Source organism: Apteryx rowi, unplaced genomic scaffold (genome assembly GCF_003343035.1).
Source record: "Apteryx rowi isolate R43461 unplaced genomic scaffold, aptRow1 scaffold_388, whole genome shotgun sequence".
Classification (NCBI taxonomy): Eukaryota; Metazoa; Chordata; class Aves; order Apterygiformes; family Apterygidae; genus Apteryx; species Apteryx rowi.
In genome coordinates, this window is record NW_020450396.1 from 243,212 (window position 1) to 260,638 (window position 17,427).

The 17,427-nt window shown below is 44.1% G+C and overlaps 1 protein-coding gene across 1 annotated transcript in view; it reads right to left on the minus strand.

The window, feature by feature from the left end:
* Positions 1-1,279, minus strand: part of CDK14 (cyclin dependent kinase 14) — a gene marked incomplete at its 3' end in the record, with an annotated part of 228,221 nt that extends 226,942 nt beyond the window's left edge. Inside the window, exon 1 of the mRNA XM_026074401.1 lies at positions 1,177-1,279. Within this exon, the coding sequence (XP_025930186.1) occupies positions 1,177-1,258 (82 nt within the window). The remainder of the gene's footprint in view (positions 1-1,176) is intronic.
* Positions 1,280-17,427: the final 16,148 nt, after the last annotated feature.

A 17,427-nucleotide genomic window follows, 5' to 3' on the forward strand; every position in this document is an offset into this window, starting at 1 on the left:
GCCCATGTACTTCAGCACACCTCCCTGATGAGACTGTCAAGAGAATAGCCACATGCCACAGCTCACTACTGCAGCGCAGGCACTTTGCATCCCCTCGCCGGCACAAAGCCGCTCGGAGGCTAGAACCCCATCCCGAGACGCCCGCAAGGCGAGATGCCCTGGCGGGACAAGAGGGAGGGCACAGGCAGGGCTGGGGAAGGGCCCTTTTCTGCCTGGGTGCTGCACAGGGCCTCCCTGCTCAGCAGTGCGATGACACCATCAGCGGGACCGAGCACGCTGAACACCGAGTTAAGCAAAACACTGTGCCAAAGACCGAGAAACCTCAGGCAAAGTGCACCAGGACTCTTTGGCACTGTTCTCAGCAACAAATCCTAAGGCAAAGCAAACTGGTGTCAAACCTGAATGCAGCGCAGTGATACAAGGGGACGATGTGCTCAGCAGCACCCTGTTCGGACAACACTATCTCAACATGCTTTATGTCACTGAAAGAATGACAAGATTTAGCAGCAGATGACAGACAGACTTCTTTTGTCTGGCCTCCTAAATCACTGATCCGTTGTTATCTGCTTTGGCATCTCATGCCTCAACTTAAAAGAATGTGCAGTCTGACCAAAAAATAAATTACTAAACCTAGAGCAAAACAAAAATAATAATTTGCTTTTCCATATTTTTGTCAAGGTTTCACTTTGGCAATGGAGACAGGCTGGTCAATTCTCATTTTTACTTTGTTTTTCCTAGCCTATTTTAAGCCAATTCAATTACAGATTCATGCTGTACCATCTGGGTTGCACACACTGCCGGGAAATATTTGTTATTTTCCAAACATAATTCACAAGAAGTGTTTGAAAAGACTGGAACAGCACAGTTGCTTCCAGCTCGGCAATGCACAGGATCCCACCACGCCACTACACAAATAACTGGCCGGAGAAAAGCAGAAAGATCCTTTCCTCGCGCAGCGCCGTGCTTTGCTCCAGCCCTACCCAAATCAAACTGCTCAGCGGAGTCGGACACCTGCGCAGGTAACCAAACCGCGGGAGCGCGGGGCGGGAGGCGGCGCAGCCCCACAGGGAGCCCGGGCCCCGCCGCCGCCCCCGGCCCGCGCGCCCCGCCACCGCCACCGCGGGCAACGGCCGGCGCCAACGGCCGCCGCGGGCCAACGGCCGCCGCGGCACTCACCGATTCGGCTGAAGCTCTCCGACAAAGTTCTCCGCAACTTTTTCATCCTGCTGATCTTCTCGGCCGCCTGCGAGTCGATCATGGCACACTCGCGGGCGCCCCTCCGCCCGCGCCCGGGGCGACCGCGGCGGGTCGGCACCCGCGACCACCCGCCCAACGGACACCGCTGCCCCCACGCGCCGAGCGCCGGCGGCCCCGCGGCCGGGGAGAGACCTCCGCGGCTCCGGCCCCCCCCCGCCCCACCCGGGCAGCCGCCGAGGGCAGCGGGACGGCCCCCGGCCGGGCCCCGCCCGGGGAAGGCGCCCTACGTGGTGCCCGCGGCAGCGGCTCGGCTACCCGCAGTCGCCGCGCGGCTCATAGCCCCGTCCCGTCCCCCCTTCGCCGGGCTCCCCCGGCCACGGCGAGACGCGCCGGGGAGCGCCAGGGCCAATGAGGCGGGGCAGGGGCAGGGAGGGAAGGGAGGAAAGGGGGGGAGAAAAGTGCGGAGGAGAGATGGAGGAGTGAAAGGAAAGTCGGGCGCGGGGGCGCGGGCGCGGAGGGAGGGGTGCGGAGAGGCGCTGAGAGAAAGGAGGAGGCGGAGCCTGGGCGGGCAGGGGAGCCTCGCCGCGGCTGGGGGGAGGCGGCCGGCCCCGGCGGCGGCGGCGGCGGCGGCGGCGGCGGCGGCGGCGGCGGCGGCGGCGGCGGCGGGGCCTGTGCCTGTGTCCCCTCGGGGCGGCGGCCTGGGCCCTTCTCCTGACATGCCGCAAGCGCGGGGAGGCCCCGCCGCGCAGCCACAGCTTGGGCAACTCGGGATTAAGGCATCGCCTCATCATCCACCACGCACCAAGCAATGGCAGTGCTCCGCTGGGAATTATTATAATAGGGCGCTTGCTGCTTGTAGCATCAGAGATGTTCTTGATAGCAGTTGATTAAGGAGCAAATAGACGGTATTCAGCTAGGATTGTCAACACCCCAACCCATGGCACTGTGGCCTCCGGAGGCTGCGTGTCATTGTCCCCTGAACCAGCACCCAGCAGTGGCCATGTGGCGATGGCCATGCCACGGTGCCTCCAGCTCGCGGCCCTTGGCGCGCTGGGTGGCTGCAGCGAGGCGAGGGAGGCCTGCCCGCGCCGGGCGGCCACAGTGAGGCCACCGAGGCCTGCCCGTGCCAGGCAGCTGCGGCAAGGCGACCAGGGCCTGTCCGCGCCGGGCGGGCGAGGTGAGGCGAGCAAGACCTGCCCACACCAGGTGGCCACCCGGCGAGGCCGGCAAGGCGTGCCCACGCTGGGGGAACGGCTGCGCCAGCCTGGTCCCGCACACCCGCTGCCCTCCCCAGGCCCAGCGCCGCGTGTTCAGTGGCCAAGGCAAGTTGTGTAGGTTTGACGATGGAGGAAGGTGACTTCTTGGCCTAATTTCTGGATTAGCGTTGAGTGGGATGATATTTGAGCGGCTGTGGTATGGCTGGTAGAAAAAGGGCACCTTGCCTTAAGTACGCACCCAGCTCTTCAATTTGAAACCTGGGCTTAACCTCCACTTATATCTTAAAGCACAGCCAGGTAATTTGCCCTCAAATGTGTTAGCCTGAAACTTAATGAGTGTTGAGAGCTTTTGATCTTGTTAACTCAATTGAACCAACATTACTGGAAAATAAATCAGTTTAACCCATCAAGATGGATGGGTATGTCTAGTCTAAAATAAAAAATAGGTACTTTTTGAAAACAATACATGTTAGGTTACACAGTTTAGAACCCAGGTGTACATAGTGCAAATTGTATTTTAATACATATTATCTGGTTAAAATGAACTTGTCTTTTAATGAGGCTAGCTAACACAATTTACTGGGATTAGACTGTGTCCATGCTAAAAGTTGTTAACTCAATTTTAAAAGCACATTTGTCTGGACAAGCATTTAGATGAGTTGAGTTCAAGCCATCTGCAACGCTAAGCTCTTTAGGATAGGACCTATCTATTACCATGTATATATGCAGCAGGAATGGCAAATACATAGCCTCCTGAGGTGGAAAACTACTATGTGTTTATATGTGTGTCTCTTATGACATACGAGATTATGGGGAATTATCCTACTATATAGCAGTACAATAATGCAGTAAAATGTCTTATGCACAAACCCTGAATCTACAGACTGTATGAGAAAATGACTTTCAGAGGTGTAAATTCTGTTGACCCTGTTAATGTCTTAAAAACAGGAGATGAAATGACACTTTAATGTTGGCTATGTCATTTTATGCAAGGAAGTGGAGAAAGGGTGGAAACTGAAACACTACAGAGAGAAAATGGAGGGAGGAAAAAAATAAAAATTTGGAAGAAACGGACAAGGAGGCTAGAAGGAGAAAAGGAGGGGGAAGGACACAAGCACTTAAGGATATTTTATCACTCAGTGCAAAAAAAAAGACATTTAAGTCCTTAATAATAGTTAATAGTTTGATCTTTGTTCAAATCTGATATTAATACTGGTGAATACTCCTGCTTTGAATGGAGAGGAAAATGCCATCATCATAAATAATACGTCTGATCCAAAAGCTGAAACTAAGTTTAGAATTTGAGCCCCCTTCTCTTTTTGCACATGCCATTCACAGGAGGAGGCCTTCCTGCTTGCCTTCTATGAACACTACAATAATTCAGGCTATGGCTTTATTTTGGCAATTAGTGATAGAGCTTCTGAGAGCTTCTGAGGAAACCATGCTTAACTGACAGATGCCATCTTACCAACAGAAATTGCTACTCCTAGCACCCACTAGATTTGGAACAACATTCCTATTTTTCCCCCTATTTCTAGGTAAACTTCAACTTTATCAAAAGTTCATAACAAGCCTATTTGCCACACTACTGCTCTGTGTTCTGCTTTTTTTGTTAGTATAGACAAGTTAGAATTTCTGAGAAGTGTCTGGCTTTGCAACTGCTTAGGACCAATCTACAAGCATATGTCAGGATCTTTTAAATTAACGAAAATTTTGCCTAAATCAGACGTCAGTGCGGTGTCAGTGAAAGAAACCCAGACCTTGTCTTCTGAAATTTTTACAATCTCAGTCCACAGAGATGTTTCACAGACATTCCCCACCAGAGGAAGGATGAGCTTGAAGCTGTGCAGAGCTGCACACTGCAATTTTTGTTCCTCTTTCCTCAGTGGTTTTTACTTGATGGAAAAATTTATGTTAAAGGCCTTCTTTGTTCTTTCCTCCACCCAAACCTTTTCTGTTTCCAAGGGCACTAGTGTGGCACATTTATTGAATTCAGGAATGTGAAATCACTTTTGTAACTTTGATCAAGTCCATAAATTGGTGGTTCTTACTTTTCTCCTTCTGTATTTCAATCACCCAGTGCAGGAAAACAATAAGGCAGAAATGTGCAATTAGCAAACCACAGAGATACAGCTATTATAATGATGACATTTTGCTTCTTTGTAGGGGCAGGCTTTTGGCTCTGCTTTTTATGTCTATGTCTTGCAGTTTGTGGTGTGAAAAAATTAACATGAACAAAATGCTAAAGAATATTGCTGTTCACTACCTTCTTCCATAAGCATCTACAGGGTTTAAACTTGTTTACATGTAAAGCCACTTCTGTATTACAAAAAGCTAGGCAGTTTATTTAAAGTGTCCTTTTTCACATCGACACCCCAAAGATACACCCTAAATGAAAACCTGCTGGCAGTTACTCTACATCCTCAGCATCTCCTCACTTGGCTTCTGGTAAGAATTTACTATGAATCTTGACCTCCACTGCTGCCATTGAGTTAACTGAATCAGTTTGCAAATGTAGGGATTATCAAGTGCAGTGGAAATATTTGCCAAGATATCAATTGCGAAGCTGGACAACATGAAACATTTGCCTCAATGCATCATGCAAGCCAGTCAGCCTAATCATTTATGTGTTTTGCACTGAGGTAAAGGTTAGGTTTATTATTTCTGGAGGAAAGGAGGCAGCAGGGTTGGCAGCTGTTTATTACTGTGTAAACTAACATATTGTTTAAAGCTATAAACAGTGCCCTAGCGGGCCTGGTGCACTCTGGATGACAAAAATCTCTGCAGATAGAACAGACACAGTTGCCCTATTCATTACTTGCAGGGTAAGATGAGATGACAAAAAACAAATCTGTGATGTGTGGTGCAGATGGTGGCTCACAGTGTAGTATAAAGATGTGCACTTTCCAGATCTCAGGGTTCTTGCTGTTGATTTGAAGAAGTAATTTTACATGGTCTGAGCTCTCTCACAGCTTTCTCTACTCACCCCCCCCCAACATTTTTCTTTAGGGATTCTTGAAAGGCCATGTACTTAAGTTACATTCCTGCTCTATTTGAACTTGTGTTGGGCCAAGTGTTTGAATTTCAAAAACCTTAAGAGCACATAAACAAATGTGTTTGCGAAAGAAGTAGTTAATGCCATTGGTTTGGAGTGTTATGTGCACAGAGTATTGCACTGGGAAAGCAGGCCCTCAGATCAAGTGGCTCACCCAAAGTAAGCAGGACACGTCCCTCAGAGAATGAAATAGTGAACAGGATTGTCGAGTATAACTCCACCTTGTCAAGCCTTCATCTGCCAACGTAAAGCAGATCTTCATAAATCTTCCTGGCTGGGGACATTCTTTATTAGGCCGATCCACTCACCTTGAAAAGATCCCTCTGCTGCAGCACTGGGGACCAGAGCTAGGAGCTGTGTTACTTGTTAATGCAGCTATTCTTTGGTGACCCTCCTATTACGAAGATGGATGTAAAGCAACACAGCCCCCCCTTCCTCCTCCTCCTCCCCCTCTTGAAATCTCACTTTCACTTTGTCCTCTAGTGATACTCAATCCAAGATGACTGTTATCTGAAGAGAAAGTCAGGCTCTGCTAACGCAAATGGGGCCATATCCTTAGGGATGTGACCTTTAAGCTCTACCAGCAAAACGCATTAGTGACAAAAATTAGGAACAGAAGGAGAGCACCTATGTGATCTATGTCCAAATCATAAGTTGTTCCACCGAAAAGCTCTCAGAGCTGACATATCATGTAATTGTTATTAAGTCCCAATTTTTATTACCTGTGGAAATATACCTTGTTTATATTCTGTGCATCCCTGCCAATAATTGGAGAACAAGCAGGCTTAGGCTGTCATGTCTCAGGCCTGACTGCTGTTGTGTTCAGATCCTGTTCCATGAGGAAGTGACGAGTTACAGTTCATACATGTAGTTCCAAAGATGATGAAAAGAGTTTGGTTTTCCCAGTACCTTATGGCTGCCGGTGACCCCCCCTAGGCTGAACCACTAGTGATTTTTTACCTCTCTTCAGTACCCTCTAGTGGTCAATTTATTTCATGTACAAATGTATGGGGTCACTTGCTTTCTGCTTTGTGCTTACTTTATACCATCACATTAAGGGTGAAATGGCTGTAGCAGTATCACAGCATCTTTAACTTTCATGCTTATAATTTCTTGTTAGGCAGCTTCTTCTTGGCATATGGTAGTACACTTTCATTTCTAGGGAAGTATGGTCTCTTTATGTTTTGACCATGACACAGTTAGAGGGAAATCTCACTGGGAATATAGAGTGAAGAGAAAAAAGCATGTATGGCTACATCAGAAACCTACATACTTCAAAGTAATAAAGTAACATAATTATTCAATTATAGACCTAAAACTTTTACAATGTATGTTACTGTATAAATTGTGGAATCTCAGAGATTCTGCTGAGCAAGTGTAAGTATATTAGATTTGCAGGAATTTATGAGCTAAGATGCTTTCCAGTTTAAGATCACCTGGCTACCTAGCAACATAGCATTAACGCTGAATGTTGTTCCTGTGAAATAAGTCACAAAAAAACATTTTAACGAGCTCATTTTCTTGTGCTATCTTGATAAAGGTCTAGTAAAAGAGAAAATGGGATTTAAAATGAATTTTAAAATAAATGTGATATCAGATCCCAATATTCTGAAGTCACTGAAATGTTCAACAAATACCCTTATAATGAAGATGAAGCAAAATGAAGCAGCAGGAGGACTGAGGACAATCCATTTAGATGCATTCAAAAAGCATGTGTGAATCATGTCATTTTATCATAAATATTGGATAAAGGGTGTTTACTGTAATATCCCTACTATTCACTGCAGTAAAATTGTTGGCTATCCAAACTATAGCTCAGTTTGTACAACTGGAAGATCTATGCATGTATGCATACAAAGCCCAACTGACTGGCTGGGAAAATATAATACTTAGAATACAGTCAGACAAAATTTCTCATTGGCAAGGATCCTCTTGCAGGTAACCCATGTCTTTGGAAACACATAGACACACAAACCTAGTTGATTCTGAGTATGAATATTTAAGTGCTACAGTTAAAATTATAAAACCATAGGCTGATGTCTCAAGAAAACAAGGTTGAAAGAATAATACTTTATTTCTAAGATTATAGAACTGCAGAATAGTTGGGTCAGAAGGGACCTCAGGAGATCATCTCGTCCAACCCCCCTGCTCAAGCAGGGTCACCTAGAGCACATTGCCCAGACCACATCCAGTTGGGTTTTGTGTATCTCCAAGGATGGAGATTCCACAACCTCTCTGGACAACCCGCTCCAGTGTTCAGCCACCCTCACAGTAAAGAAGTGTTTTCTTGTGTTCAGACAGAATTTCCTGTATTCCAGTTTGTGCCCATTGCCTCTCATCCTGACACTGGGCACCACTGAGAAAAGTCTGGCCCCGTCCTTGACACCCTCCCGTCGGGTATTTATACACATTGATGAGATCCCTCCTGAGCCTTCTCTTCTCCAGGCTGAACAGGCCCAGGTCTCTCAGCCTCTCCTTGTCTGACAGATGCTCCAGTCTCTTAATCACCTTTGTGGCCCTGCACTGGACTCACTCCACTCAGTCCATGTCTTTTTCGTACTAAGGAGCCCAGAACTGGACACAGCACCACAGATGTGGTCTCACCAGTGCTGAGTAGAGAGGAAGGATCACCTCCCTTGACCTGCTGGCAATGTTCTGCCTAAGGCAGCCCAGGAGGCTGTTGGCCTTCTTTGCCCTGAGGGTGCATTGCTGACCCATGTTCAACTGCCTGTTCACCAGGACCCCCAGGTCCTTCTCTGCAGAGCTGCTCTCCAGCTGGTCAGCCCCCAGCCTGTACTGGCAAAAGGGATTATTTCAGCACTCTGCACTTCCCTTTATTGAACTTCATGAGATTTCTGTCTGCCCATTTCTCCAGTTTGTCAAGGACCTCTGAATGACAGCACAGCCCTCTGGTATAACAGCCACTACTCCCAGTTTTGTATTGTCTGTGAACTTGCTGAGGATGCATTTGGTCCCATCATCCAGGTCATTAATGAAGATGTTAAACCGTTTTAGCCCCAGGATTGATATCTGGGGGAATCCATTAGTGACTGGTCTCCAGTTGGACTTTGTGCCACTGGTCACAACCCTCTGAGCCTGGCCAGTTTCAGCTCACTTCACTGACCACTAGCCTGACATCTAGCCCACACTTCATCAGCTTGTCTATGTGGATGTTATGGGAGAGTGTCAAAAGCCTGAATAAAGTCAAGGTAAACAACATCCACTGCTCTCCCTCCCCTCATCCACCAAGCCAGTCATCTCATCATAGGGGGCTATCAGGTTAGTTAAGCATGATTCATAAATTCATGCCAGCTACTCCCAGTCACCTTCCTATCCTTCATGTGTCTGGAAATGGTAGCCAGGCTCCATCACCTTAGCAGAGATTAAGGTGAGGTTGACTGGCCTGTAGTTCCCCAGATCCTCCACCTTGCCCTTCTTGAAGATAGGAGAAACTTTTCTTCCAGTCCTCAGGAACCTTCCATGATCGCCATGACCTTTCAAAGATAATCGAGAGTGTCCTTGCAATGACATCAACCAGTGCCCCCAGCACTCACGGGTGCATCCTGTCAGAGCATATGGACTGGTGTATGTCCAGTTTGTTTAAGCGTTCCCTAACCCAATCCTCCTCCACCCAGGGTAAGTCTTCTTTGCTCCAGACTTTCCCTCTGGTCTCTGGAGCCTGGGTTTCCTGAAGGCCAGTCTTACTGGTAAAGACTGAGACAAAGAAGGCATTGAGTACCTCTGCCTTTTCTGTGTCCTTTGTCATGAGTGCCCCTGCCCTATTTAGCAGTGGGCTTACATTTTCCCTAGCCTCCCTTTTCCTGCTTAGGTACCTGTAAGAACCCTTCTTGTTGCCCTTCATGTCTCTGGCCAGTTTCAACTCCAGGCGGGTTTTATCTCTCCTAACCCCATCCCTGCATGCTCGGACAGTGACTCTATATTCCTTCTGGGTCACTTGTCCCTGCTTCCACCTCCTGTACACTTCCTTTTTATGTTTGATTTTAGTCAGGAGCTCCTTGTTCATCCATGCAGGCCTCCTTCTGCCTTTGCTTGATTTCCTGCTTGTTGGGATGGGCAATCCTTGAACTTGGAGAAGGTGATCCTTGAATATCAGCCAGCTCTCTTGGACTCCTCTTCCCTCCAGGGCCTTATCCCATGGGATTCTTCCAAGCAGGTCCCTGAATAGGCCAAAGAATGCTCTCCTGAAATCCAGGTCTCTTCAACTTTTTGTTGGTTTGGTTTGGGATTTTTTTTCTCCATTTCTAATATAGTTTAGTTGTTGGCAATGGCAATCATTTTCACCAGACATGTTACAGAAGCATATTGTTCTGTTTATTCAGCTCTCTCTCTCTTCCTTTTTGGAGAGCTCAAATTTGTATGAGAACATAATGGGAATATTAACTACCTGTGGAGAGATAAACTTCATCCCCTAAAAAGTAATACAATACATTTGCAAGGGTTATACATGAAAGACTCCAAAATGGAGATCTGCCCTGCTATCATTAAGATCTCATTTGAATTTAGGACATATATTCAAACATCTTTTGTTCTTTCCTCATGTTTGTGCTGTATACACTCATCTCTATCCCAAAATCAGTACCTAAACCAGTTAAAAACAATTCAGCCTACATGCCACTCTGCTCAGGGGAGGTTTTGGAGACTATGTCTTACAATTTTCTGTAGTTCCTATTGCTGTAAAATTCAGTACACATAATCACAGCTGAGGTATTGCCCTTCACTGTCAGCTTGCAATGTATTTGGCCTTCACAGAGTCACACAAACCAATGCTCCAGATCTCTCGATCTAGATTTCACTATGGATATGTCTTATGTACGCTACAGTAGCAGCTGTAAGCTCTAGTTACTGTTTAGGAACCTTAGTCTACTAAGTGATATCCATGCAGATATTCAGGTACAGTCTCTGTCCCAAAAGTGTTACACCGAAATTTACAATGGAGGGCAGCAAGTGGACGTGATAGATGGAGAATGGTGGTACATATTATCTGCAAAACAAGTCAGAAGCATAAGTCACAGCAAATTGGCCACTATGGAATAGATTTCCCAGTAAAGATGAGGTTTAAGGAAGATTAAAGAGAGGCTTTGTGTTTTTTAAAGACCTATTTGCAGGAGTTAGGGAGAAAGCATAAAGACATTTTGAGGAGAATTCAACTGAAGAACTGGCAACACTAATTAGAGGCAGGGGCTGGTGCCACAGCAGAATTTAAGAAGTGTAGGGAATTAAGTAATTAAAAGTCTTTAAGGGGAAGAAAAGGAGTGGGTGTTAAATGCAACAGAAAATGGAGAGCCAGCAGAAGGAAGCAAAGCAGGAAAGAAATACTCAGGATGATAAGCTGGAAAAATGACCTATATAACAGGTTTTTGAAGCAGTATAAAGGACCTTTGTCAAAGCTGGAGAGGAGGAAGTTGTGGTAGCCAGCTTGTGAGATGAAGAGGATTTTAGCTGCATGGAAGAAGCGGAAAAGCCACATTGGACAAGAAGGAGCTGTGAGATTTAAACAGTTTGGACCTTTGTGAAAATAAGATGTGCCAATTCCCTGAGTATTTTTTTATGTAAATGCTCAGAGGTGAGACCTCCAGCAAAATTAGGAGGAGAAAAGCCAAGGCTATTTTATTAAATTTGCAATGGAATCAAAGCATACTGACTAATTACGGGACTTGTGACAGTCATGTCAGTACAGTCCTGCAAAAAGTCAAGGTGGCTGAACTATAAGCCAGGTGACAACACAAGTTATTTTAACGAAGTGTCTTTCACACAAACTAGCAAGAAACAACTCTCAGCAGAGAGCATTTGCATTAGAATTAATGGTATCTGCAGTTGAGACAAGCCCATTTTGTCCATTGGCTGAACCCCAGCAGATCAATACTGCACAGCAACAGGCTAAACTGGGATGCCGCTGCCTCTTGGGAGAACCTGATAAAGGTGCAGCTCTCCACAGCGTCTGGTGATAGAAAGGGTGGGATCAAGAATGAATCTTGGGGCAAGATGATGTGTGGAGGGTGTGCTCTCTTGAACACAAGACCAGCCTGTTCAGAACATGCATTTTTGAGCTGTCCTGGCTGGAGGCAAGGAGGTAAATCGGAGGGAGATGGGTGAGAAGATGACAATGACAAAGAGGAAGGCAGTGGATTGGAATCAGTAAGCTGGACATGCAGGAGGAGGTAACAGAGAAGCAGGCCGAGATCTGAGCAGAAGGAAGTCAGTCTAGCAGAGAGAGGAAGATCTATGAGTCAGCACTGTAAAGCTGCTAGCTGGAATTGCATGGTGGCTTTGGAATTTAATAATACTAAGAGATTTTAGTACCTAGGTAAGCAATCAAATTCATTATTATTGCTGATCCATATGTAACCATGGATTACTACAAGATATGTCAGCTTACATCAATAATGAATTGATCCCAAAACACACATAATATTGCAACTAACTTTCACTTTATTCAAAGTTTGTAACTTTCAATTATTTATATTACTGAGATTTCAAATATTAAATTTCAAAAACACAGATTTCAAGCCCAATATACATTCATGCCATCTAACCTCAAGCTTTGAATTAACTAACTACACTCTTTATATAATTGACCAAAAGAAATAGGCAATTCAGGACTAGTTCCCATTTTTATTACTAAGTTTATATTAAAAAACCTCACCTCTCATAAGATACTCTATCAGGGCTCCTCTTTACATGTATAGAATATTCTTTTCTAGATTTCCTATTTTATATTTCTCCTTTATAAGGAGGATGCACCTATAAAATGTGATAAAACAGATAGGATTTTCAATACAATTCAGTTACTATATTAAGAGTATAGAAACAAAATGATGTCACATTACTTGCTAAACTATTTACAGATTTGTGAAATTCCTCTTGCACTCCTGATCATCCAGAATGAATGGATCTCTAAGATTTCTAAAAAAACAAACAAAAAAACCCCCATAATATAAAGTTCATAATATATAAGTTCATATACCCAGGAAAAAAGTCCCTGAGAAGTGATTCCCAAGACAGATTTTCTGCAAGATAAAATTTTCTTAGCAAAAGCCTTGCTTGACAGAGTCCCTGCTAAATGTCTTTCAGAAAAAGAAGTTTGTGGGTTATACAGTCCTAAAGCAAGCCTAAAGAAAGCCCCTGATAACTCCATCTTCTTGAGTTCACAAAACAAGGCTCAAGGCATGTAGTGCTCCAAGCATCCCAAAGAGGGTGAATTAAGCCAAACATACTCTCTAATACCTCAGACCCACCTTTTTGCCTAGTTCCTCCAGTTCACAGATAGCTACTCGACCACAGAACAACCTTATGTTGTATGAATCTTTAATGCTCCATTTCTCAAATGTTAGTGAGAACATAAAAAGGAAACATGGAAAGCCAGTAAATCAGAATAATCCCTGTCCTCATAAAAAGCTCCTCAGTACTATCGTGACAGCAGAGGAAAATAAAAGCAGAAGAGAAGGAAGAATATATTCTGGACTTTCTTCAGGATAAAATGTATTAGGAGGTGGTAAAGGAAACAGTCCGTCAAGGAACAGAAAGATGTTCTTAGTTGCAAACAGCCAGCTGCATCAGACTGAAGAGGAGGACTGCTCAGAGGGCAATACTTGCCTCTCGGGTAACTTGCGGGCATTTACATACCGCATGACAAGGGGTGTGAACGGAGGGTGACACCCTTGGTGCTGGCTTTCTAGGCTGTTTGTCATTCTGGGCTCTCACACCAGCAGAGTCGTCCTGCCCAACCATAGCTACAAGCCAGCCGCTCTTCCCGCGTGCTCCACACACAGCAGCCACACTCACCATCATGTGCTCTGCTGCTTGCAGGGGGTCCACGGGACTCTGCAGTTACAAATACTATATGGGGACAGATATTTTTCTTCTATACCTAAAATTTTATCATTTAACCAAGTGGAGTTTGGGCAGGTGCTGTCTAAGTGCACATTTTATTACTTATTACTAGAAGCAGGGTGATTTCTCATTATCACTATAATTTTGAACTTCTACCCTGAGGAGCAGAGGCTGACCTTGGAAAGAGATAGTCAGTGACCCAGCAGGGCTTTCTGTGGTGCAGTTTTGTCCAAGGATTATCTTCTCAAACACAGCTTTCAGCTACAGAGGTTTGTGTTGTCTGTGTTTGATGGCAACGGGAACATTGGTCCCAGTAATCACAAGCAGCTCAGGCTGTATGTATCCTTCTGTATATCTGAGCAGCTTTTATATTAAATAAATAAGCACTGTTTTGTAGCATAGATCTTCCAAGAATAACTTAAAGAGAAGGCTTACTTTACCATGCTGAAAATGAATTAGAAAGATGCCCAGCACTTTGTTTCTTGTTGCAAGTCCCAATTTCCACATTATGCTCCTTGATACTTCAATATACTCCTTCATTAAGTGTATTTTTGTCTTTGTTGATTTGGCTGAAGTCATGTGTCTGTATTTTAAAACAGGAGTTCATCAAATGATGAAAAGAAAAATTTTATATCCGTTTAATCAATTTGGTGTACTGGAAAGAATGACAGGAAGGAAATCTGTAATAAAAGACAGGTTTTATGTTTCCTTTTTTGCTTCACATCCCGATTTAATTATGTACTCCTTCAAAAGACAGCTCCATTGTAATACTCATTTAAGAAAAGCAATAACAAATTAAATGATTAAAACCAACATTATAGAACTATTCCATCATATCCAAGATCCATATCATAGAACTGCCTGATCACCAGATTTGGCAGTATCTAATGCCTGAAGGTATTAAATACCTTGTCTGGCTGATATATTTATGTAGTTTTGCAGAATTTAAATTTTCATATTAAAAAAACAACAAACCCTTTTCTTTTGACAAAAATCTTTCCACGTGAATTAAGATTAAACCAGCACAGTATTTTTCTTTAAATGGCATCGCTCTACAGCTATTTAAGCCAAGCCATTTCCAGGCAGCTTCAGCTCCACCCTCCATGGCTGCATGCTCCAATCCCCCCCCTTGAAGTGGCGCTGATGCTTGTGTGACTGCTCAGTGAGCCAGTTTGGGGGACTGATTCGGCTGAAAATTCATAACTCCCCCCCCCCCCCCCCCCGGCAAAGTGATTCCTTTTCAGCCACACGAAGTCCCTGCAGTGAAGTAGGACATGGCCTCCCCCGTTTTGCTGCTGACGTTGGAAAGGGCTAGGAATGCCCAGCCAGGGTCGGGAGGCAAGGGCAGGCTGCAGCATCCTGCATTTGCATCATTTTAAGATACCAGAGAACGGCACCCCAAATCTGCAAACACACAGCTAAGGAGAGATGCCCTGCCCCAGTTCCTCTGAATGGGATATTAGTGCTAAAGTCTAAGATAAGTGCTTGAACAGTCAATATGAACTATCTCATTGCTGCTCTGTTCAGCAAGTGGGTGGTTAACCAGTGGAAATGAAATAGCAGATAGTGGTGGAACTGGGAATTCCTGCTGGAAAGACAATGAAGTGTGAAGATAGGAAACTGAAGAAGGAAGCCAAGCAATGCTCAACCATAGAGATGAAACTGCCTACTAAAAAAAAAATGTTGCCACATAAGAAAACAATAAAACATTTACTTGCTCTCTTAATAACATTGTCATGTAGAGAATCAGTATGTAACGGATTTGGTCATTTATTCCAGAGTTTAATTCTCATCCCAAAGGATCCCATCCCAGTTAAAATCTAGTCTTCATCTGCTTCATACAATGAATTTCACAAGCCTAACTTGCCTTTCTGTGCAGACTGTCCGTCTCTGGTGTGAGATTTGTATTGATAGTACTTACTTCAGTGCTCATGCCATGGAAGTCATAAATACATTACTAATAAACATGCTAGTAAACTTGGAATAGTTTAAGACAAAACAATATGGAGAGTGGCAAAAGAAGAACACTGCCTCAAGGTTAATACATGGCAGAACTCTCCTTGATGTGTAGATGAGCAAAAGGAGTCGAAGGGTTTCATTTATTTATCCTCCCTCACAAAAAAATTTTGAAGCTTTTGATTTATTCTTTGAGGCAGGGGAATATAGTATTTAAGTTACCAAATCCAGGAATATATGTCTGAAGGCATTACTGAATTCATGTATTCTTCCCAATGGAAGCAAATAGATTTCTATCTCCAGTATCTAAATCTGATTTTAATACAATTCAACAAAGGATCTAAAAGTATTTTACATGGGCACGTGAACATGAAAGTAAGTGAGGACCTAAATTCTTATAATTCTTTGTGTTCTTTTAAAGTTCCAATCTGAGAATGAGACTGATAACATACTGAATAGATAACATTTTTAATTTATTCATTATACTCGGATAATTTTTCAAATAAGTAATTACATTAATAAACTGGGCATAGTTCTTTGAAGTTCAATTTAGAAAGTACCATGTTATCTGCATATAAAAAACCTCCTGTATCTCTCCTCCCTCTTTTACTATCATGTCTAGTGACAACTGTTAAAAGCTTTTTTAAATATTCCTTTGCTCAGTTTAACAGGGATTTTTTTACAATATCATTACACATTCTAATTGGGTGATTAGGGTCTTTATGCCAATTACAGAAATACAGGGTGAGTAACTGGAATTACTGCAAGCTGTGTAACAAAAAAATGAGCTAAAAGAACCCTAACATTTTTAGAGGATCACACAAAGTGATAAAAGGCAGAGGTAAGAATTAAGCAGTGGGGCTGGCATGGTGCATTGCAGCCCCAGAACAAAGGAGTCCTCAAAAAGTCCTCAGGAAATCAACCCATTGAGAAAAGGATCCTCCAAAGCCAATCAGAAAAAGGGGGTTGTACTGTCCCTTACCCTCCTCTTTTTAATTTCAAGAGGAAAAAGAAATTGTGCCGGAGGGTTTTCTGCATGTAACCATTTTATTGGCAGCTTTGGCTAACCATCAAATTCTACCTCTGGTAAGAGGACTACCTCAGCACTACGCTAGCCTTGAACATTCTCCTTTGTCAGTTATGTGGCCCCATGTTTGAGCCTTAAACACCAGCTTAACATGCCATGGATATGGCATACGTGTGTGTAATAAGCTGTAGGGGACAATCTGTTACCTTATTTGGGCAGCATCAAGCAGAGGGTGGCAGAACACGGGAACAGTGTTCAGAGGTTGTGTAGTCTCCACCCTTGGAGATGCACAAACCCAACTAGACATGTTCCTGCGCAACCTTCTCTAGCTGACCCTGCTTGAGCAGGGGGGGTGGACAACATGATATCCAGAGGTCCCTTCCAACCTAACTACTCTCTGATTCTGTGATTGAGGTATAGAGCTGTCATTACCATATGCGTAACAGCATGCTAAGAAGTACGAAATTAGTCCTGGTAGGGGGTTTCTGAAAGTTCCTCCAATGCTATTCATGAATAAAGTGAAAAAGTCCAAAGTGAAGCTGAAAACCCTAAAAACAGTGGAATATTTAATTTTGGTTAAAATGTCTGCTAGAATCCCTGTCATCATCCCAGGCGAACTCCTCACATTAGCTCTTTTGGCTCCAGTCTCCACTGGCTCAGCTTCTACAAACTCAATAGTTTCCAGTGCTGTCTCTGTAACTTGTCTCACCGCTGAGCTTCCTGGTTGCACACTCCTTGCTTTTTAACCCTTCACAGAAACAGGACCTCAAATGTCAAACCAACAGGGCGTGTAGGACCCAGGCTGACTTCCAGTAATTAAAAACAATCTGCCCCAACCTCTTTACGTGTTTTAGGGAAACATAGTAGAAGCAGGGTTTACTGGGCATCAAACCTAATCACTCTTTACTGCAGGTAGCTCTGAATTAGATTTCTATACAGTTCTCTGCCTCTTGTCTTACCAACTGTTTATAAAATCATTTGATGAAACCATGCAAATTCATACAACTTGCACAGCCTAGATATATTATTATGTAATAGAGAGGGGTAAGAAAAAGAAAACTGTGTATCATAGGGCAGCTGCATGTCATTTTTTATAAGACAGTGTACAATTATGCAAGAAAAAT